General features: G+C 40.7%; 1 protein-coding gene across 1 annotated transcript in view; it reads left to right on the top strand.

Annotated features, from left to right (window-relative positions):
* LOC104164775 (baculoviral IAP repeat-containing protein 6-like) overlaps positions 1-21,988 on the top strand; it is a 51,811-nt gene extending 29,823 nt beyond the window's left edge. The window contains exons 3-10 of the mRNA XM_009704219.1: positions 6,779-6,924; positions 7,759-7,869; positions 9,017-9,234; positions 9,908-10,069; positions 11,635-11,712; positions 16,056-16,244; positions 19,955-20,089; positions 21,136-21,988. Coding sequence (XP_009702521.1) covers positions 6,779-6,924; positions 7,759-7,869; positions 9,017-9,234; positions 9,908-10,069; positions 11,635-11,712; positions 16,056-16,244; positions 19,955-20,089; positions 21,136-21,315 — 1,219 coding nt within the window. The 3' untranslated portion in view covers positions 21,316-21,988. The remainder of the gene's footprint in view (positions 1-6,778; positions 6,925-7,758; positions 7,870-9,016; positions 9,235-9,907; positions 10,070-11,634; positions 11,713-16,055; positions 16,245-19,954; positions 20,090-21,135) is intronic.
* The last annotated feature ends 2,318 nt before the right edge of the window (positions 21,989-24,306 follow it).

Genomic DNA, 24,306 nt, shown 5'->3' with positions numbered 1-24,306 from the left:
ACGAGTGACAGTTTCTTTCGGTAACCATAGACCAGCCTCGAGGTAACTCCCTTTGTAAAATGGTTATAAAGGCAGTAACACACACAGAGTCTCTTCCAGGCCCAGGCTAATTGTTAGCTGGTTTTCTTCCTTGATGGTTTTGGTGTACTCCACAGTTACCAGACAGTTTTGCTTTGTCAAACTTGGTATTACTGTCCTATTATCCACCCAACTGGTTGGACCATAGATGTTGGAGAAGAATAAAATGTAGACTAGCAGTCTTTTCCCTGTTCTACTCAGTAAGAACCAGTACCCATACTGCTAAATCAATTTTCCCTCTAAATGTTCTTCTTTGACAAAGAACTGCACATTCTGGATAAATACAATGCAGTTTTGTATTATTTTAACAGCCAAAACTACTTACTTCTACCTTCCTGGTGTTTCTTTTGCCATTTCTGACTGTTCCGAAGGTCAAATCATCTTCTCGGAGCACTTCGGAGTGATTCACGTGGTGTTACTTTACAGTTGCTTTTATCATCAGTTCTCATGCTGCAAAAGTATGGCTTCTCTTCGTCAGAAACGCTGCTATGCCTGAGATCTGACTGTCACCTTCGGTGAAATGTTGCTCTCTTGTTGTGGCTCACAGGGCAGGATACAAGTCTGAGGGGACCTGGTTTTTAGTCATTTGACTGACAAAGTCCGTGCTGCACGTGGTTGCTGTTTGAAGGGACAGTCACCAGACTAGCACGCACCAAAGGAGCCCCAACACGCCCCCCACTACCTCCTGCCTCTGGGAGCTGCTGGAGCTGGTACAGGTTTCACAACCAACTTTCCATCTCTGTTGCTGTATGTCTTCAACCATTCTAGCTTCCAGAACCGAGAGTTTGGGGGGTTTTAATGGCTGAATCATCTTTTTTTTTGCTCAGACTGAGGGAGTTGAAAAAGCAAATGTTGCCATGCAAAGTTTCATTTCTTTCTTTTAATAATTATCTGTTTCCAGCAGTTAATTGGTTTCTTGATTCTGATTACTTGCTTCCAGTTCAAAAATGGCTTGTTAGGAAATAATACCTGTCCTTCCCTGCAAAATCTAGTGCCGTCCCTAAGCTTATGTTGAAACATCATAGAAAGAAGGTAAATACAATGTCAGGAAAAGGTGCGTGTAGAATGTTCTTCCTCCCACTATAAACTGAGAATATGTACTAACCAATACCTGAGAGATTTTCTGAGCAGGAATCCCATTATTGGGAACTCTTTCTAGTAACTCCTGATAGGCTGGACCTTACCCATAAATTTCTCTACTCCTTCTTGACGGAGCTTGCTAGTCTTGCATATCAAGCATGTAATGTACCTGTGATGGGATTTTTTTTTTTGCTGACTTTTAGTGCAGAAGAAACAGAATTAGGAAGGACAAATAACAGTTCTTTATGTTGGATACCCATCTAAAAATGTCAGCTTCTGCTTGCTGGCAATATTGTGTAGATCACAGTATATGTAATCCTCTTAAAATAGAAGAGAACATATATTTGGCTTCTGTGTAACCCATTTCCAGTATAGATGTATGTATAAAATTCACCACCACAATCACATTTTTTTTGCAAATCTGGTCATCTGTTAGCCGCAGATTTATGAGCGTGGAAACCTCCATCTTGTATTACTTTGATATATCAGCACAAAAAGAAATCTTGTCTTTCACCGGTTGGTTTAAGCATAATACTGTTTGTCTTTAAAGCAGTGTATAGACAAGGATGAGAACACCAACAGCCTAAACAGCCTGGAATCACTGGGGTGGAAGGTTTTAATTCTCAGCTTTTTAGTTGAAGGTGTGCCAGCAATATAAGCAAGTGTTGGCATGAGTTTCTTAAATGGGCCAATCTGCTGCCCCTTTTGGGTCAAACGCCAGAACAACAACATAATCCTGGGATCTACGCTCAAAGACAAAACCTTTGTTTATCTGAACAGGAGTTCTACTTGCATGTCTACTAAATGTCATCTCCATGTTGGAGTAAGATTGTCCACTTGGATTCAGAATTTAAGGGGAACGGCTTTGGTTTTGGACTCCAGTTAGCATTTGCTTTCATTTATTTTCAAAGACTGTAATATTATGTTAGAAAATTAGGAAATATCTTGCTGATGGAGAAGACATTTAGGCATGAGATGATTTCTCATGACTGTTTGTTGGACTGCTAGGGAGTGAAAAGCCATCACTCATTTGAGAGTGGTCAGGCCTCTGTAATGGGCCATCACCGGGGCTGAGTTTGAGACGTTGGTTTGCTGCGATGGCCAAGGTCCCTGCTGCAGGGAAGCGCTGCTGTGTGGCACCGCAGCCTCACCTGAACCACCCTTTGCTAGGTGAGCTTCATGGCAAACTTAGGTTTGGCAAAATAAGCTCATGGCTTATTTGTGTAATGGAGGGGGTAGCAAGCCTATGTCTAAAATTCCTGACTGTGCTTTCCCTTTCCACATCACCCCGGCCAACCCCATGATAACTGCTTGAGGGAGATCTGAATTCTGTCATCGTCACACTTCTGTCGCTTGTCGCACTGCTACTAAGGGTTAATCCTGCATGCTTCCAAGGGTGTCTGGATGTGTCAGGCCCCGCCTATCAAATTGTTGTTATGACCTGGATGTTTTTCTGTTGCACAGGGATGCTAGAATACAACCAGGTAGGCCTGAGGCATTTCCTCTGCTATAGCTTTTCATTATCTTCATTGTTATTTTGCAGAACTTCCATGTGAAACGGTGTGTTTTTGCAAACAAAAATTTTTTTTTTTATAATTAGGTCCCAAGAATTGAGGCCTAATTTAATTTCTTTTTCTTTATAAGACCAAACAACTGTCAGTTTCTTTTGCTGCCTCCTCAAGCTCCTGCCGGGAGCTGATGGGTGGCTGCAGGGAGCAGTCCTGCTGCCTTTGCTGGTGTGGAGTGCTGCAGCTTGGCCTCTGTAAATACGGTGCTGGGAGCCCCAAAGAGGAGTATGAGGAGCCATCTCAGAGGAGGTTACTAGCTTTCCCCAGTGTTAATTTGCAAAGGCACAGTCCCTTGCTTGTTTTGCCTCATTTCAGGAGACTGGTTTAAGAATCTGTGAATGACTGGGAGGAATGAGCTTCTCTTCGGTACCTGTGGAAACCTACAGAAGATGGGGGACCATTGCAAACCTGTGGCAGTTTTATCCCGAGACAGTGAGCGTCAATATAAAACTGAGCAGAATTCTGCTATAAGCCCTGTCCCTGTGGCACGCAGGGGCTGAATGGTTCATTTGCTTTACTTTGTGCATACTTTGATAAAGGTATCGTTCCGTATCACCACGTTTACCTCTAAGTATCAGGCATGGGTGAGTAAGTATTAGTATTGGCTTTAAAAATTAAAGTTGCCTTGGGAGTGTATCATTCATTATTCATTTAGCACAGCGTGAAGAGAAGGCTGTCATCTTCTAGCACAAGCTAAATTAATGGCTTAAATTATTAGCATGTACACTGCTGTCTCTTCTAGCAAATATATTAGTGACTGTCATCCCTTTAAATATGAGTTGACATGATTTTGTCTGCTTTTTCTTCAATGGTTGAAAAACTATGGGATGGGGAAGTTTCTAAGTCTAAATTAAATATTTGGCTCCTTCTCCACTCTGAAAATTGTAACGTTTAGATAAAGATTTGGCCTGTGTTAAGTAACTGCATTAACTTTTGCTTCACAAGCAGAATTGTGGTGGAAAGAAATGTGAAGTATAATGCAGACATTTAAATGTTTTCTAAAAATATGTAAAATGTACAGCAAAATATTCATATGGTTATATATTTGACTGTAGTTTATTATTTACGAGTATCATTGGTTCTCATGTTTCTTTGGAATACCATTGAAAAACATACAGTTAGAGCTCAGGAGTTGGGTAACTTAGTTTATCTGCATATATAAATTTATATGCAGGCTGCTAGAGTGCAAGGAAGGAGCTGAAGGATCTTACTGACTTTATCGCTTTAATGTTGGTATTTCATCTCCTCATTCATCTGTTTTTGGGAGGGCCATGTAATTCCCAGCAACTCCCTCTCTTGAGCTGGGCCTCTGCTTGTCCCTCTGCAACTCTGGTGTGTCACACGCTGCTTGGGGAGAGCTCACTGTGGTTCTGAATCCAGGCAGGAGGCAGCAGCGGCAGAGAAGTGGAGATGACACCAAGATGGGAGTCCTGGCTAACCGGGGAGGTCCCCGTTGACTGGAGGTTGGCAAATGCGACACCCACCTACAAGAAGGGTGGGAAGGAGGATCCAGGGAACTACAGCCCTGTCAGCCTGACCTCCGTGCTGGGGAAGGTTATGGAGCAGATCATCCTGAGTGCCATCACGTGGCACGTACAGGACAACCAGGATCACTCCTGCATTTGGCTTCCTAAACTGCTTTTACACAGTTACGGCCTGACTCAGAAGTTGGGCAACTTGGTAATGCAGACCATCACGCAAGCTCCAGATAACTACAGGTGACAGGGCAGGGCTCTTCTGCAAACGATTTAAAACGTATCTTCTGAGGAGAGGGGGCTTTTGTCTATTTTACGTATGATAACAGTGGACAGAATCATCGTCTTGGTGGTAAAGGAGATGTTAAGAAAATACATTCTTTTTTGATAGTTCAAAAGTGTCGAAGTGTTAACTATTCTGGACAGCAGGGAGAATGAGAGGAAACTACATTATCGGTACTGAGAATTTGCATTTGAGTAGATGTCTCCTTTTCCTACTGCTTCAACTAGATAGATACTCCTTGGCTCCTTGGGTAATTCAGTGTATCTGTAGGAGGTTTCAAGCATGTGGTGAAGCATTTTGTCTAATGAGGCCAACGCTTTAATTTTTTTGTTTCTAAGACCAAATGGAAGGAAAAAAACTAGTAGTCTAAATTGTAAAACCATGTGGAAGATGAAAGACCTACAAGATAACCGTCTTGAAAATAAATTTGTAAGAATTAATTTCAGTACCTTCACCAATCACATTTTTATTGCTTTTTGTGCATCCTACACTTGGATAAGCCCACTGGCATTTCATTTTAGCCAAAATTTCTCCAAGGATTTTGTAGCAAATAGCTTAAGGATTCTACATCAACAGCAAGCAGTTCTAAATCTGTACACCTTTCTTGGGACTGGTGGCTGCTAGCATGTCTGTGGTGTTAAAACAGGTTATCACAGAGGTTTAGTGGGCTTAAATACACATTTCTGAACCTCCTTAATAGGTTATTTAAAAAATACTGGCCTAAATTTCCACAAGGAAGAAGGCAGAGATGAGGATTTGAGAAAGTATGAATGGGAGAGGCTGCTTCTTTATCTTAAACTGTCCCTTAAACCCTAAATGACACTGTTAGGAGGAAAGCATCAGAGCCAAACTTTGAGCACCTCAAAGCTCAGTATTGCTTGAAGTCAACAACGGGCTAACGTCCTTCTGGAGTAAATCTGGAACAGGGAAAATGGACTGTGCTGCAGTAATGAATGTTGTTATTCATGCACTCTAGGGATATTCTCATTTGATTACGTACAGTACAAAGACTTTCAGTATTACTGTAGTCACCTCTACTGAATAGTTTAGAGACTCATTCTTTATGCATGATTTCAGTCTAGATTAAAATACAGAAAGGATATAGTATGTGATAGTTGCTAAAATATGTTTGACACATCAAAGCATTAAATTGCTAATTCTTCTTGTGTAGATAGCTTTCTGTTTTGCTTCTAGGTATGGTAGTGGGAAAGAGAGAACCAGTGCTTCTTGGCTGTTGAACTTCTTTGGGTCTTAAATTGAACAAGTGCTATTAAAACAAAAAATTTACAGAAATTGCAATAAAATAATTTGGGGGCTGTTAGCATTAAAATCTCACAAGTTTTGCAGGATAACAATGTAAATTTATGGTAGCTCTTAAAACACAGAAGCTTTTAAATACACACATTTAGGTTACGATGTTATCAAATACCATGTTTTCATTTCAACACTTGGGAGGGAGAGAGAGAGAGAGATGCGCTAGTAAAGACTGGGTTCTCACAATCTAAATATTTAAATATATCTTAAATTAATAGTCAACTAGCTTCTATCAAACAACACTGTTAGTATATACTGTATTTTTAATTATTTCATTTTAAAATTTGAGGTGTTTAAACTGACATTTTAATTTGCAATACATTGATTATAAATATCCAGTATAGCATAGATGCCTCTTATATTCGTAAGACTTCTAAAATTATGTTACATTAACATAACTTCATTTGGAGCCACTCTCTTATGATGCCTCGGTTGTAGTTCATAGACATGCTGTGAATTTTTACTAGAGGTTTCCTAGTGTTTTAGAGTTAGTGGAAACTAAATAACTGTATATTGTGTTTTAGAGTGCTTTATTACCTATTGAGGACTTGATTTTGCATGAGGATCTGCATGGGTGGATGAAATGCACATTTGTGACGTTGACTTTGCGAGCTTTTCTAATACTTTTTGAAAATGCGCAAACGTAAGGTCAGCATGCAGCATAACAGTCGAAAGGACTCAACAGTTGAAGCAGGAACTACCGTGCTAGTATCACGGGCTTTGTGTTCATGTTTTTACTCTTCGTATCAGATGTACTTCGGTTTGTCAAATCAAGACTGTATGTTCAGGATTGTCACAGCTGATTGCTACGTTCAGTCATTAACCTGGAGAGACACAGAGACGTTCCATTTCAAAAGACGTGTTTTCATCTTGATCCTTTAATCTTTGGTATTTTTCCCTGTTGACAAATCTGCTGAGTCCTGTATGACTGGTTGAAAAATACTCCTTCATGGTCTGTCCTATTTCTTTGCCCAAAACAGGTCCAAAAAAGACAAAGCTAAAGCAGGAGTAAAACCAGATACTTCAGATCAAGAACCAGAGGGGCTTACACTTTTGGTACCAGACATCCAAAAGACTGCGGAGATAGTTTATGCTGCTACCACCAGTTTGCGCCAAGCAAACCAAGGTAAAATAGGAATACTTTTATAAATACTGTATAGTGTTTATTTGTAATACATTCATTAACAGATAACTTAGAAATTAGCTTAAAAGCAAGAAAACAATACTTCCCTCCTGCCTCCAACCACTGACTGCACTTTCAAAGGCAGTTGGAACCTTGTGGTAGTCTTAAATGTTATCGATCAGGAAACAGAAGAATTGAAGTAAGTTAGAGTACATCTCACAACTTTCAGCATAATTAGGTAGCACCTTTGGCTTTTTTTCATTCTTCACAGAAGATAACATACATGACCTTTAATAGTAAAGCCTTTGCTGTTAAAACTAAGTGTTAGGAATTAGATTAGCTCTTTCCTAGATGAATGCGGAACAGAAATCTGTATCGTGGTTGAACCTGCAGACATTCAAAGGACCATCAGACTGTCTAGTAAAGAAAACTAGAGATTAAGTAGCTTAACCAGGGGAGCAGATTTTAAAAAGGCCTGTATAATCAGCTCCTGATTATAGAGGTGTGAATGTCCAGCCACAGAAGCGTACGTCATGCTTCCTATTTTAAATTTAAAAAAAAAAAAAAAGAAGTAGAAAAAACAGTAAAAAAATATTCATAGCAGAAGCAGTCATGAGTTATTTCTGAGCTGACATTTTGACCTTTATTTACTTCGAGCTGTTCAGATCATGAAATACATAGTGAGAAAGACAGATTTTGATCCCCAGTTTTGAGACTTCTCTGCAAACAGTGGAACCGTAAAATGGCATTTCAAGTTCAGTAATCCCCAAACTCTTGCTGTACTTGTCTCAAAATTACATGATTAACTACAAATAATCATCACATTTTATATAACAGAAAAGAAGATGGCTGAATACTCCAAAAAGGCTGCTGTGAAGCCCAAGCCTTTGTCGGTTTTACGGTCTCTTGAAGAAAAGTATGTGGCTGTCATGAAAAAACTCCAGTTTGGTAGGTTGAGACGTGTAAAAATCAGTGTTTATAGAAAGCAGATACTGAAGAAATATGAAATCTGCTGGACAGAATCCCTAATTATTTTTAAAAGTTACCAACTTTTTTACATACGTGACCACTGAGACTTTTCACATACGGAAAATTATCTAAGTCTGTATTTTCATGTTACCAACTAATGCACTCTCTGAACTAATAAGAAATCTTTTAAGCGTACACTAGATTAATTCAAGGGACCGGATGAATTCAATTATGGTGTTCATGTTTTCATTCCAGTAATGATTTGTGAGTCTTTCAGTCCTCAAATTATATTGAATTGTTAGTAGATTTTTTTAAAGCTCAGATATGACTATATATATGTTTGTTAATGTAGCTTTTACTTTTAAAATGGAATAGAATTCAGATCAAAATGTGTTTTTTAAAATGAAACCGAAGTGAACCTCATTGTGTCCTTTCTCGGAGTGCAATATGTTGCATTTGCAAAATGTGATGGGAATCGGTGCTTATTTTGGCCATAAAGGGAACATGTTAAAAAAAAAATAAATTTGTAAAGAACAAAGAGTATCTCATCCAAAAAGAGCTGTAATATTACTGCAAAAACATGTTGTGTGAGTATTTTTTGAGTTGCAATGATAGCATTTGCAATCACGTTTCTTCGCTGTTGTATTTGCAAGGGTTTTTCCTCACGAGTGTTTGTGGAATGCGTGCCGTGAGTAGGAGGTAGGGAAGTTTGTAATGGAAGCTTTTCACCCTGGCAGCCGTGCTGCAGCTTTGGCGTAGTCAGTGATTAAAGAAAACTAGCCTCATGGTAATTTTTTATGATTCTTTAATAACATTGCAATCACCACACAAGTAAATACTGCTGGCACTCTGCTTCACACCAATTCCTTTATTAGCATTATTATGTATTCATAAGTATCGTTATATTCCTGGTCTGGAGTAGCTGGTAGCTTTCCAAGTCAGAAATGGTGTACATTCGATGAGTTGTGTATGAAAGCTTGTAAATTTGCTGCAGAAATTAATTCGACCCAGAACTGTTAATGCTTTGTTTTCTATGATCAGTATTAACTCACAAAATACGTCTTTTTTGCATTAGTATAATGCAAATAAAACTTTCCTGATGCATTAAGATTTTCTTCTCTCCTAGATACATTTGAAATGGTTTCTGAAGATGATGATGGAAAATTGGTTTTTAAAGTAAATTACCACTACATGTCTCAGGTAAAAAACGCAAGTGACGCCAACAGTGCTGCCAGAGCCCGACGTCTTGCTCAAGAAGCTGTGACTCTTTCAACCTCACTGCCTCTCTCATCTTCATCCAGCGTTTTTGTACGTTGTGACGAGGAGCGGCTTGACATTATGAAGGTAAGGAAGCAAAGTTATTTTTATTTCCCTCTTTCAGCTTGACATATAAATGATTAAGAAGGTGCCTTAAATCTTAAGAGAAACCAGCAATGTTTCACGTGTGCTTTAATTGCTGTCCAAAGCGTTACGTAAGCAGTAGTATTGTAGAGTCTGATCCTGACTTCTCCAAAACTTGGCGGGGGACAGGGAGAGTCCATCCGCCCCCGGCGGGCTCTGTTAGCCAAGGAGACCTCACAGAACACGGGCCCTTCTTCTACAGCTGTTCTGAAGGGAAAGGTTTCATTTTGTTACTGTTATGGACAAGGTGCATCTTTGCGTACAACCATTTAAGTCGGTGAAAAGCAGTAGGTATGCGGAAGTACACTGAATATCTCAGGACCTGAAGTTTGAAGAAAAATTCTATTTATAGCATCCAAGAGGGGGTGGAGTTTGAGGTCCTTCTGTTTTACTTTCCGTTTGTAATCTGCAGAGATGAACGTTAACAGAGGGCTTCACTGAATCAGAGTATCAAAATGAACCGACTCGCAGCCTGCATACGATTATGATGTCTAACGGTGTTTTCTGATAAGTAGCATGTGGAAATAAAATGCTTCATATAACTGATAAAAATCTCAACTGTGTGACAAATATAAGGGGTTTTTTGAAAACTCTCATCTTTTTTTTACAACGGTAGGTTCTCATTACTGGCCCTGCAGACACCCCTTACGCCAATGGCTGCTTTGAATTCGATGTCTATTTTCCACAAGACTATCCGAATTCCCCTCCGCTTGTGAATCTGGAAACAACTGGAGGCCACAGCGTGAGATTTAATCCAAACCTCTACAATGACGGCAAGGTGGGGTGGCCTTGTTCTTGTGTATAGATGTAACGAGGAGGTGGAACGGGTGAAACTTGTTTCCTTTTGCAATCAAATGATCAGCTGCTCCTAACATACTGGAGGAGGCTGTTTGGTTAAAACTGGTCTTCAAACTGAAATGAAGCGTGATTTAGCCGTTTCAAATGGGAATGATCTCTGTTCTGAATAGTCTTGGAGATTTTTTGAAGCCTTTATGAGCTGGATTGGACCAAAACGCAATTCATTTTGACCTAGGAAAATGTTCTTTTCCACTTTCTTTGGTAAATTAACTAGGCAGAAATCTATTTTGGCTAGCTGCAATACCCAGGATCCTTTCCACAGACAAAGCGTGCTTCATATCAGCTGCAACAGAACGTGTTTGCCAAGTGCCTTGTCTCTCTTTATCCATGCAAAAGTGCTTTTTCTTGGGGGAAGATAAAGACTTTCCTTAACCTCGGTATCCTTTATAAAAGAAAATTTAATTCTAAAAAAGGGACTTAATGACAGTTTTCTCAAAAACTAGTAAAGCTTTTGGAAATAATATTAGAAGTTAAACCAAACAAGCTTTCCCCTTTCCCTCCCCCATCCCCTTGGTAAGTTGTGGCTCATTCTAAAGGCTCCAAAAAGACAACAGAAAATCAAGTGCATATCAGGGAGATGTAACTTCTATTTATATTAAAAATCTGCACACGTTAAATTCTCTACGGCGCTATAGAGATAGCTACGTGTATGTCTCCACTGAAGCACAGACCCACAAAGTAGTTTTGACCGTAGCACTGTGGCACTCCTTCAGCTTTTTTTTTGTGTAAACATTTAATCCACAGGTTAACATTTTTCCCTTATTCCACTGTCATTCAAGGTTCCCCATGCTCCCTGTTTTCACAAGCTTTGATGTTCCTTTCCGGTACTAGACACGGGGTTTTCTCTTAACATGGACGCAGAATGTAATTCATGCTGGAGACTTCATCTCCTTTTTTCTTTGCTTAGCATTAAGTCTTGGCAAATACTTGCCTCTGAATTTCTCCTGTTTATTTTGTATCTTTGTGTTCCCTATCTTTGATTGTTCCATTTCATGCTAAGGTTCAAGAACTCCCTAGACTTCCCTGAATTCAGTCCAGACCAGTCATAAAAGTTAAGGAGTATCTTCAATTCCTTGATAGTCTGTGTGACAGAAACCACCTTTCACGTGCTTAAGCAGAATGACTGTCTTTAAAAACCACAAGAATACCTGTTAGAACAGTATTTAAAGAGCAAGGACAAGAATCAGATAGTATTCATGATTCATTTATTTTTGGAACCACTAGAATCCATGGGTTTTCCTCAAGGAAAACCTAATCTGCCTTGCCTTGTTCGTTTATTAACATGCTGTTCTTGCTCATCCACATTATTTTTATCTGCTTTCATTTCAAATTAGTTTCATAGGAAATAAATTTGTCTTTTAGAATGCAATTACATAAAAGTTTTTTTAAAAAAAAATTAAATGTAATGTTAACATTCTGTTCTGCCCAAGCAGAACAATTTTATTGTAATATTTGTCTGTGGTATTAATAATGTCACCTTTTCAGGTGTGTTTAAGCATACTTAACACATGGCATGGGAGGCCAGAAGAGAAATGGAATCCCCAAACATCAAGTTTTTTGCAGGTGAGCATTTCTTCTTTCTCTTCAGTAGATGTCATTCAGGAGTAGTGAGTGGTCCGTCAGTCCTAAGGATTCTTTTTCTAGTGCTTTTAAACCAGAATTTTCTTCCTCAAATAAGCATAAAAAAGACAAAAGTCCAGAAAATGTCCTTGGAATAGTAAAAAAGAAACACTGTAGAGCAGACAACATCTTCAAATTGCTCCTTCCAACCCATATTTCCATTGGTCTTGTCTCAAAGAGTGGCTGTTCCTCTGTGCAGCTCTTTCCTGCACTGCCTGGACTTGGCTTGGATGATTTCAAATATTTTATTTAAAATAAAAAAAAAATAAAAAACTCAAAACCAAAAAGACAAAACAAAAGACTGGAAGATGGCATAACCTCCTGGGAGTCTCTATCACAAGCTATTTATGGTGAGCACAAAGCAGACTCCACATCGTGAGAGATGAGGCAGTGAAGTGTAGCGGTGCGAACAGTAACGCTACTCCTCCGAAGCCTGCAAGTAAACTGAATGGAGGAATAAAGCTGAAAGGAGTTAAAGTGTAGGTATACTGTGTTCGATAACAATTAGTGTTAAATTAGTCTGGAATTTATTAGGACATACAGTCCTTACAATTTTCAGCTTTATGTCATAGAAATGCAGTAATAAGCAGACACCTTAAATAAAAGTAAAGCTTGCAATGCCTTATTTCCTATGGCGCTTTCTGATTTTATTCCTTCCCTGGAGTAATTATTACATAGCACAAGGTACACTTTCTGTTCCAAATCCTAAAAGACTGTACAGTTTCTGTTTCAGTAAACAGAAGGTGGAAGGAGGGGAGGGGTAAGAAATAAATGGTGAGAAATAAAAAGACATTGGCCAAGCATTCAGGAGAGAAATTGGGAAAACCAAAGCTGAGCTGGTGTTGAAAATGGCAAGGGATATGAAGAAGAACAAGAAGGGCTACTGAGCAAAAGAACACATTTTCCCTAGGCTTTCCTGCTGCTCAGTGGGGCAGAGAGCCCGCTGACCAGGACGTAGGAAAAGCAGAGGTGATCTCTGCCTCACTCTTTAGGTTTGCCTTCCCGTGTCCCTGAGCCCTGACTAGGAAGGTCTGTGAGAGGGAGGCATTACCCGCAGTAGAGGAAACGGTATTCAAGCTGACTGGACCCACGTGTTCATGGAACCAAATCTCCTGCACCCAGGGGTGCTGAGGGAGAGCCAGCCACTATCACGGCAAAGCCGCTGCCTCTCATCCTTGAAAGGTCAGAACAACCAAGGGAGCTTCCAGGCCACTCTCACCCCCAGCTTCAAGACGGGCAAGAAGGAGGATCTGGGGAGGTGCCAGCTGGTCAGCAACACCTCGTGGTCCCTGGGAAGATTATGGAGTAAATCACCCTGGAAGCTCTTTTCAAGTACTTGAAAGACAAGAAGGGGATTGAGAACGGCCAGAACTGGCGTCGAGCAGGGCCTAACCTGCTTGCCTTTTACAGTGAGGGGACTGGCTTTGCACAAAGGGAGAGGGGTGGGTGGAGGTTACTGTGACGGCAGCAAGTCCTCTGGTGCGGCCTCCCTTAGTGCCTTTTGGCGACGATGGGTGTTGTCAGTGGGTGGAAAAGTGGCTGGAGCTATGGCGACGAGATCCTACTGCTGTCTGCAACACCGCAGCGGCGGAGGTACAGAGCAGGTGGAGCCAGGCACCTCTTACAGGTGCGGAGCACTAGGACAAGTACCAGCTGGCACAAGATGGGACACGGGAAATTTTGATTAAATATTAAGAAAAACTTTTTCACTCTGAGGGTGATCAAGCACTGGGACAGGTGTCCAAGAAAGACTGTGGAATTTCCATCCTGGGAGATATTAATGTGTTCTCTCCCTTCAATTACGATTTGGAGATCCAAGTTGTGGTTCCTTACGTAGTGTATCTCTCCCAAGATACGACTTCTTCATCAAGAGATGAGCTGAAATTTTGAACTATAACTATAAAATCAGCGTAAAAAGGTGCAAGTATAGGAAGTCTTGTTTTCACTAAAGTCCTTAGATTAAAATGTTAGATTTGATTGTTAGAAATCTCATGCTGCGTTTAAGTTTCAAATGTAAGAGTGTTTTTAGGGTTTCATTTTGAAAATAGTAAGAAAAATGTTGGAAAAAGTGCCCCCCCCATACTGGGAGAAAAACCTATTATAGCTATGAACTGGGAAACAGCTGTAGGACTAGATAAATTGCTTGGGAAGAATTAAGCACTACATGTGTTTTCTGGCTCAAAGATTAAACAGTCGTCAGACCACCCAAAATACTTCAGAAATTAACTTTTGTAGCCCGAATGAAACTGGAAGATGACTTCAGAGTTTTTCATTCATTACAATTATAATTCAAAGTAACAACTGGTTATCAAGGCCAAGAAAGTGCAATGCTGCGTAGTGTCATTATCTCTCTAGTATAGCTATTTAAAAATATATCTCTATCTGAAATATATGAAAAAAACCAAAACCCAGCTACTTCAGACACACGTAAAGGCCACAGATCACCAAAACACTGTAGGTCCCTGAAGTACTCTACCTTGGCTTAGCACATTTGCATTAATATTCTGCCTTTTTTAGTGTCGTAAGTGGCCATTTTCTTGCTGGAAGCTGATTTGTGAGGCACATTCTGTATATTTCAGTGCATTTATCCATATTTTAATTTTTAAGTGTAACACAAAACAGCCATGGCTCCTTCTAGTTGAATGCATGGCAGCACAGGAGACGATGCGATGGTGCACGCGATACCACGTCACAGCAGCTAGCTGGGGCAGCTGCCCAAGCAACAGAAAAACTTGTTTAATTTTCCTTCGAGGGAAATGCAAGGGGGGATGCGAGCTCCCATCTCGCACTGCACAGCCAGGTGCCCTGTCCGTCAGGGTAGAGACTTTGCTGCCCGAGATTCCCCTTCTGTGCTGTAGTTAGAGCACACCAACTCCACAACTACAAGCAGAAAGTGTCACGGCACCGACAGGAGTGAGGGTGTCTTTGTGAGGTGACGGTGAGACTGAGATTAACCAGGGTCGTTCCACTGATGCTGGGGCTGTTGCTTTGAGACGAGTTACCGGTTTGGCATTGTGTCTGTGGAGTGGGCACGCGTCACGGAGAGCGTGGAAGGCTGCAACGCTTTTGTGCTGGCATTGCTACAAGAGAAACTCCGAGAGAATGCCAACCTTGAGTACAGAGCGCAACTACCTCGTTGCTGGGGCACTGCCCTGCAAAAGAAACGGAGTCTTCAGTTGTCGTTGACACGGTTATCTACCTCATGTACGTTCGACGTGCCAAGAAAAAGGACTGTTGTCTTCCATATCCAAATTCACAAACGGGGCTGCTAAATTAGGGGATGGCGCCAAGCTTTAAATTCTGTCTAGGTGGGGAGGAGAGTCAGTTCCAGAAACAGCTGCCCTGACACGTTTAATGTGATGCAGCGGATGCCTCGCACCTAAGTATAACGGCATTTTTGCATGTAACATAGTTTTGATTAAGTACAACAACAAGTCGACAGGGACAAACATTCTAATACTGGACAAATCAGTAAGCCGTCAAATCATGAATATGCAGTACACGTACATTTGGATTCCCAAGTGCCTTATAGATCTATTTAATTCTTTGGTTTATATTAGGAATATTAGGGTATATACTTAGATGCCTTGTATGTATGTAAGCATCTGTTCCCACATGTACCTGATAATAAAATTGAAAGGGGGAAAACTGTCATTTCCTTATCACTGAATAGTTGGTGCTTGGTTGATACAGTACCGAAGACATTTTTTTCCTATCTCAAGAGAAGTACCGAGGTTTTGTTTTATTGGCATATGACACGCTGTTTATATGTAAAATCTGAAACTAAAGGGCCAAAACCATACCTAAATCAATTGAATGCATTTGAAAGAAAAAAATGGGAAAGTGCGTATACCCAGATGAACCTCAATGTTTGCATTTCACCTCCCTTGTTCCTTCTCCATCTCATTCAGAATTAGACGAATTAGTAAGCTCAGCCACAGGAAACATTCAGGAATTGTTGTTGACTGAGATCCTGACAAATAAATACACTTTCTTTCACAAAAGGGTGCAATCGGACATCTCTTCCTTTAAACATTTTCTTTTACGTATATTTATATTTTTGACATTTTCTCAGTCGTAGGACGCAGTCATAGGACTTTGGTTTTTACGTGTAGTAACGGTTTTGGTTTGAAAGCATGGATGTTCCCTACTCGCAGGGAGCCTGTATTATAAACGTCAGTACTTTGCCACAGAAGTGGTTTTGCGGGTAAGGCAAGCAAAACACTTTATCTTTGTAAAAGCAAGTGGGTGGCACAATTTTAATATTTCATTTCTTCTCTTAACAGGTGTTAGTGTCTGTGCAATCCCTAATTCTGGTAGCAGAACCGTATTTTAACGAGCCAGGTTACGAACGATCACGAGGTACTCCGAGCGGTACCCAGAGCTCCAGAGAATATGATGGAAATATACGACAGGCAACAGTCAAGTGGGCAATGCTTGAACAAATCAGAAACCCATCGCCATGTTTTAAGGAGGTAGGTTTTGTGAAACACGGGAAGTACCTTGCTGATTTATTTATCTTGTTCGCGTGTTAAGCATAATGCAAATATTTGGAAACGTCATGCAGGAGATGTCCCTTTTAGCCTCCTCTTTATTCCCTGGGGCAACTGACTCCAGAGACGGAAGTGAATAAGGATGCACCTGACTTCACGTGTTCTTCTCCGGTAAAGGGGAATGTGCACAAGTTGGGACTGACCTGTAAGGAGGCTTGGTGCGCAGTTTGATAAAACGTGGTTCATGCGGCTTGGCTCATTCTGAGTGCCGGGTGGTGCCGCTCACATTTCATGTGAAAGCTGTCGCCCGGCCCTACAAACGGGCACTCGGTGGTGTTAGTCAGCACAGCTAACAGGAAGTATTTTCCCAAGAAACAGGAATTTGAAGGAAGTATTAGGAAGCACTCTGGATACACCACAACAATGCATGTTGGAAAAATACATTAAAACAAATACCAGCCTGAATGTTATACACGGAAGGATCCGCAAAGCACCTAGGCTAAACTAGAAATCTGTGCTTTTGAAAACCACTGTCTTGGTGCTGATAAAAGTAATAATAACCTTCACGCATTCACACTGTCTTAAACAACTTATTTGAAAGAAATCAAGTTTGTTTACATTGCTGACACTAGACTAACTCACCCAGAGCCTCATAGAGTAATTTAGTTGTTAGGGATTTCTCTCGGTGTCTCTAGTCCAACTCCTTTCTCAAAGCAGGTCAAGTAGATCACAGGGACTTGAACGTACATGGCAAAGGATTCAAGGAAAAAAAAGAGTTGAAGATGCACTAAGTAAGAGAATCTGTATGAATATTAATGCAAAACGGGTGGTCCAACATGAGCCATCTCACGGTACTACCAGCAAATACTTAGAGAAGAACACATTTTAGTCTGAACTACTAAAACTGTTGCCTGTTCTACATTGAGGCGTGGAACCATCTTGTGGCATCATCTATGCTTTCAGTTGTCTGCATACTAAAATGCTGAAAAAGCATCGTTATTTTAGGGTTATGCGCATTGCTAAGTGTGGCACCTGAGTGAGAGGGTAGTCTCCCATCCCCTCCTTGCCTAAAAACATTCTTTGGAATGCAAAAACCTTTATCCATTAAAATCACTGTGTCTTGTGGAATAAGAAGCCCTAAACACTTCACCTGCATGGCAGGAGTTAAATATTTTATCCACACGCAGGTGGAAAAGGATGTGCAGTGTAGTCTGGTGTCTTCAATTAATGAAGTAAAACATGGTTGTTGTTCTAAATTACCTCTTAAATGTTTTACTCAGGAAGTTGAAGACCCTGATAATGGTAATATCGTGACACATAATCAAATAAGCTCTGCTGATAGGTCCTTTTTTTTCTAGCTAAATGTAACAATTTCACTTTTGCAAAAAAAGTTTTCAAATTACAGCGAGTTTAAATTAATTGAAGATACCAGAAGGCGGGGGGCTCCCTGACAATAATGCCCCATCTTTCTGTTCACATACACAGAAATGAAGGCTATGCAATATCACAGTATTTGGGAAATGAATCCCAGTTTGCTGTTATTGCACTTTTCTTCAAAAAAATCATCCAAATGGTGATGTCTCCATGGAAAACCAGCCATTCCCTGAGAACAGACAACTTAGGCACAGCACATCGTTACCAAAAGGCAGATGTTGAAAACAATACAACTGTTAGCTTTCTAAATGTGCTGTGTTGCTAGGGCTGAGTTAAGCTGAGCGGCCCCCCCCAGACGTAAATGAAAAGTAGCATCAAAGTACCACCTTGCAGAGGTACCTTCAACACTGGAAACTCCCTGCTGTCACCTGTGAACAGGCAAGAGTTTTGCTGCAAGGAAGAGACCTGGCCAGTGCTTAAAAGCTTTGCACCCAAATTGGTTTGTCCTGGTTTAGGTAACTGCAGTTTTCCCCATTTCCCAAAATACAGTTTCTGGGTTGAGGTCTTTAGCACAGTATGAGCTCAAGATTCGGAGAAATGCGAAGCCATGATAGTCTGCTTCTGTAAGAAGTCTGAGGCGGAGATAGCTTGCTTTTGTGTTAAAGCCACAACCACACCAGTTTAAGCTTGGGGTCGTACCCAGTGCCTTACCAACTTGTGCAACATGAGAACTCCCTTTCTACTTCTCCGAGTAAATATTCCCTATCCTATGTGAAGGGGCATGTATCTTTCTTTAGATATCAAAAATGGAAATCATGCACTGGAAAGCGTTACATTTTTCTCCGATGCAATAGCTGCATTTTGGCAGGACGCTCGATTCTGTCTGTGGCCCCATCCAGATGGAAGTGCATCTCTTGTGTAGATTATCTGAGCACTTCTCTGAGAGACCAGCTCGTTGTTAAGACCTGTAGGGATTTTTGTAGGGTTGTGTTGGGAACCTTAACAATGATGGTCATTCAGTAACGTAAATGCAAAGGCATCCTGAAAGCTGAGGTCTAAGAGAGGGTGTACATCCTTCAGCAACGAAGACCTTTCGTCTTCGCAAATATGGGCTGTCTTCCCTTCAGGGTCTTAAGTGACAGGTAGGCTCAGGGGAGCTAAGCTGCCAGTCTTTGGGAGTTCTTCCAAGCTCCATTATGGATATAAGGAACGCATCCAGAACTGAAGTCAATTATGCTTTCAATATGCAGTTTTTCTTTAGACAGATAGCTGTATTCTCTAACCTCTAGAGGGAAAGATGGTTTTGTCAATTATGTTGCAATATTGCCAAGAACGCACTGTGCTCAATAAAACTTTGATTTTATTGTTTCTCTCACCAGGCAGAGTTTTAGCGAACTGTTTAAGACAAAGCCAACACTTAAGTAGAGTTTCACAACTTTGTCTGAAGGTTGATTGGTTGGGTTGGATTTTTTTGAACTCAACTCCGTACAGAAATACCAAAATTACAATGCGATCAAATACTGGTTCCCACCCAAACTGTGGGTGGCTCAAGCGCTATTGCCTGGGAATTCCAGCGTCCCCAGAGGTGCGGCTCTGCCCAGGCCATGGCACTGTGGTGGTTGCACCTCTTCTGTAGCAGCCGGTACGATCCTTCTCCTCTGTGCCGAAACACGTCACGTTCCTCTGCTCCTACTGTTGATGGTGTTTCTGCTCATCCGTTTTCTGTTCAGGCAGCAAGTGGTCAGTGACGGGGAGGACGTAGTGCTTATTCTTCCGGACTGTGAAAGCAACAATAAAAGCCCTCACATCTTATCCGTGTAACCCTGCCCCTCTGCAAATGTAAACGTCCATAGGTAGCGCCTGCATAGTAAAGTCATCTTTGAACTGAAGAACGTGTCTAACGTTCTGCTATCACTTTTTGTTTTCCCTGGTGGGAGAGTGTATTTCTGGCGCTCATTTACCCTTCACCCAGACAACGCGAGTGAATGCTGAAATGGCAGGCTGCACACAAATCGCAGCTTCATACCGACTGGACGAGGCGTCCAGGCCAACCACCTCCTCAAAACGGGATCAGCTGAATTCAGACCAGGTTCCTCAGAGCTTTTTCCAGTTGCATCTTGGAAACCCTTCAAGGACAGAAATTCCCAAACGTATCTGCAGCCTGGTTCAATGCTGAATTACCCTCCCACTGAATATTTTTTTTTTTTTTTTAAATATCCAGTTAGACTCATAGGGGTCTTGCAAATTTTGTATTGTTGAAATATAAGGTTCTTAGAAAACACTGAATGCTGTTCTTTATTCGGAATGTTTTCTCGCAGGTCATCCACAAACATTTTTACTTGAAAAGAGTGGAGATCATGGCTCAGTGTGAGGAGTGGATAGCAGACATACAGCAGTACAGCAGTGACAAACGGGTAGGCAGGACTATGTCCCATCATGCAGCAGCTCTGAAGGTGAGAATTGCTTTTGTAACTTTCTGTTCTTTAATCCAAAGATGACAAATGGCACTGAAATTGCTCAGCAGTTGAGTTTTATAGTAACAATATAGAAAATCCCAGCAACTGTAAAACATGTAAACAAACCTGAGTTTCCCAGCTGTCAAGAGCTAAAGGGTGGGTGCGCTCCACTTTCTCAGTGTTTTTTTCTACAAGTTAGATTTTCCTTTGGCGCCTGTCCTGCCTGTTTTCCTACGAATACCTCTGTAAGACAGACACAGAGAGTGTATCTGGTTCTCTCTCGGGGGGGCGTTATGGTAACGTTGTACTACACCCACTTCCTTGCCGGAAAAGCAGCTTTGCAAATAGACAAGCACAGTTATTAAACTGTGGTCCGCTACAATTAGTTTTACCCTGTGTTAACTTTTATCAACACTTACAACCATTGTAAATATTTTCTTCCTTCCTAGCCAAGTACTGTTATTTGTGTATTTTGTGTCCACACAGCCAGCAGACCTGTATTATTTTTTTTTTTTCTTCCCCTGAGGAGCGAAAAAAAAAATTTTTTTAAGTCTTCTTTTTTTCTGTTGATGGACTTGCAGTCGTTCAATGTGACTGCTCTTCAAACTGAGGTTACTGTTAGTTGCTATGACCAGTACACAAATCTCGGTGTAGCGGTCTCTGTTACAGACCTCATCACCAACTCTTTATCAAGTTATGTTTTGACTCGCTGACCTACCTCCTCCAAGCCCGTTTCTGCTGTGATCACAGAACACAGATGTGACTCAGCTGCAAGACAAACAGCGGAGCATTTTTATCGATGCACTTGTTTGCTCCAGTTCTGTTTACCACCTTTAATTTCTCCCTAGCAGCACTTGCTAATTGTTCTATCACTACAAGGAAAGTACCGCTCCCTCAATACAGGGGACAAGTTTATCCAGTCATTGAAACAGTCATTTCAACCTTTTCTGCTTGCTCCTTCTTTCTGCCTTACGTTGTCTAACGTTGTGAAAAGTACTGTGTTCCCTACGGTCTTCCACGCTGACCTCTTGTTGTCTGTTCAGCGTCACACAGCTCAGTTGCGGGAAGAACTTCTCAAACTCCCCTGTCCTGAAGGCCTGGACCCAGACGCTGAGGACTCCACAGAAAAATGCGGTGCCACACCAAGTGCAGACGAGGCTCTGTTGCACGAACCGGTCAAACCCAGCAGCAGTAAAGATATCCCCGCTGACTTCAAGTTATGAGTGGCATTGACCTGGACTTTCTAGACACAAAGGCTTTGAAGCACAAGCCAAATATGTCAATATTTGTATGTAAGAAGCTAATTATGTAATAGGTAATGAAATTGAAACTATACTATGCCCTTAAGGATATACAGTTTAATTCAAGATGATCTTTTATTTACCTGTACAAGAGTGTAAACTTTTTTGTGCTTTTATTTTTCAATTGTGAGAACCACTGATTGGTATGTTTAAAAAGTTATGTATACAAGAAATGGATAAATCACTGATATATAAGGGAAACTACCTTAGGAAAGAATGTTTACTGAATGTTTATTATTTTTTTTTACTTGTAGAGTGAGGGCGGTTGTAACAAAGAATATATATTGGTCATTCTTACAGCTACTATTTAAAGTCAGAAAATTTTCACTGAATTTGATAGATTTTATGTTTGGCCATACATTCATGCTCATATTTGATTCTAAAGAAAACCTCCTGTATACTTCAATAAACGTTAAATGGACATGATCCCTCTTTTATGATTTACTGGTACATTTTTTAAATAAACTGCCATAAAATACGTTCTAGCTGAAGACTTGCACTTGTATGACTGAATTCATTACAGTCAACATATTTAATTTTATGCTTACTAATTCTAAAATGCAGATGAAATAAATGCACATGGTTTTACCTCATGCCAAAATTTGGACTTCTGAATTCATCTTTTGTTTGGCTATTTTATGCAAGCTAACAGTAGTCTAAATTTCTTAAGGGCTGTTCTGGAACCAAGTCTTTTCTCTGTCGAAATGTCTGATTTTTACATAACCAGCTGTACTCCGAAGTACTGACGGGAGCTAATGACGTGCCACGCAGGACTCCAACGTTCTGTAGTTCCGACTGTACAGACTTATTTCCAATTTTATGCTTGCAACCCCATATCCCTAACTAAAAGGGGTAAGGGATTTGCTTGATTCAATACTCAAGTCTCGCTTTTAACATGACGTGCGTTACTATCACTGTTCAGAATTTTTGAGCGGTCCTTGAAGGACTAAAAAGTTATTACTGGTATTACCTCAGACTAATGATCTGTTGTATTATAAATACTATGAATCAGGCAAAACTGAAGCTTTTTTGTTTTCTATTTGTTCTTTGTTTATAAGTATCACGCTGGAATTTTTTCACTTTTTGTTTTACAATGTATTATTTCTAATCATTAAAAATGGCACCAACTGAGGTTGTGTTCTGATGCTGATGGTTAACAGACTGTGATAGTTGTGACCAAAGTACAATTTTTCTGTTCTGTCGATAACGTTGTGTGAATCCAAGGCCTGTCCCCATTGTGCGTACCTTAGGCACATCTGCATTACTTCAGGGGATCCTTAATCAAAAAGCAAAACAAGGAGCTCCATGCCAGAGCTGCTGGTAAATACATGAAACAAAGAGTTTCTGCCAGATCGCCCAAAGGGTGGAACTTCACCAGTGTTCAAACACACAGCCCTGCGCTGTTCTAGATGGGTGTTTGCTGTACAAAACGACTGTGCTACTCTTGTAAAGGCTCCAAAAGCACAATTACCCGCTGACTTCCACCTCTGTTTAAGGTGGTGGTTTCCATTCAAGCTCATTATTTAGTGCTTCAACTGCCTGCCTACAGGAGCGTCCTCTTTTTATAAAATCCTGGCACTTGTACCAAAGCCAGAGGTATCAGACCTGAAGATCCTCCTTAAACATGAACATTGGCTTTCTACCATTAAAAGTAACACCGAAATAAAAAGTACCTAACTTGCATCAATTTGACATTACGAGGGTCTGTATACACGATTGTACCTTTTTCTCTAGTGTGTATTTATGGTATCATAGCAATGCTAATGTGAAGTTGCTGCTGCTTAATTAAGCAGATGTAAACAGCTGCATGGGATATTAAACTCTTAATTTGTATCCACGTACCAATTATCCTCTTTTTGCCCTAACCTGAGCTACAATGGTATTGTACCAAATTAATGCAGGGATTCCAGCCTTAATCACTTGCAACTGCCTAACAATCTAGTAAGTAAAATGTGAACTTGGCAACAGATACAAAATACCTGTTTTCAGTTTTTTAGGTATAACACACAAGGCAGCTATATGACTGTGCCGTAACATCACAGTAAATCCTATGAAGTACGTAGACAACTAACTATTTTGTTAACCAGTTCCCTCCTCGTTTAGCATTTTATCAAACTGAATGGAAACCTGTGTAGCCATATCACAGTTTCTAGCCATCACGTTTCCTTTGAGTAAAAGATGTGCATAAATGTATGGATTCATGTTCCTCTGTAATCCTACCACTGCTATACAGGAAAAAAACCCAAAGATGACAATTTGGGGAAAACCAATGGAATTAGAAATATAAGAACCTTGGAAGCAACTTCCAAGTTTCATGCCAGTAATTACATGTTAGATGTTTAGGTACTAGCAGCATAAAGGACGTGTGACTATACATTGACTGGGTCTAGAGCAGCCTGTTTGGTGGTGTCGGGTGGGTTTTTGTCACCGGTTTTCTTCTCTAAAGCTTTGACACAACTCCCATGGTCGAGACAGTGCACATCCGCTAGCCTGTCGAGGAGAGTCCCTTGCAGCAGGTAAAGCCATGCCAGCCCAGGTAAGGCGCTGCACTACTCAGTGAAGCTTCTAGGGAGCTTCAGTGTGGGTGTCTCACCCGTACCGTGGTTGGAGGAGGAGCTGTTCAGCAGTAGAGCTTGAATTCTTTACTCAAAAGAAAAAAAAAAAGGCAAGCTGCCATATAATACAGGAAATGTGTACTACACTACTGACGATGGCTTTAATCTGTGCTCACTGTCTCAAACAGGGCATTCTGGCAGGAATCACATCATTGTTAAGAAAAGATTATGACAAAACAATCTTTCTTCCATGCACCTATGCCGTTCTATAGATGATAGGGTGTTTATTAGGAGAGCTTGTCTTCCCCAGAAATGCTTCTGGTGTTGCATAAACACAACTGTTCTGTTTTACATCCTG

Source organism: Cariama cristata, unplaced genomic scaffold (genome assembly GCF_000690535.1).
Source record: "Cariama cristata isolate BGI_N322 unplaced genomic scaffold, ASM69053v1 scaffold2567, whole genome shotgun sequence".
In the NCBI taxonomy this organism is placed as follows: Eukaryota; Metazoa; Chordata; class Aves; order Cariamiformes; family Cariamidae; genus Cariama; species Cariama cristata.
Note: the sequence above shows the minus strand (reverse complement) of the source record. Positions and strands in the feature narration are given on the sequence as shown.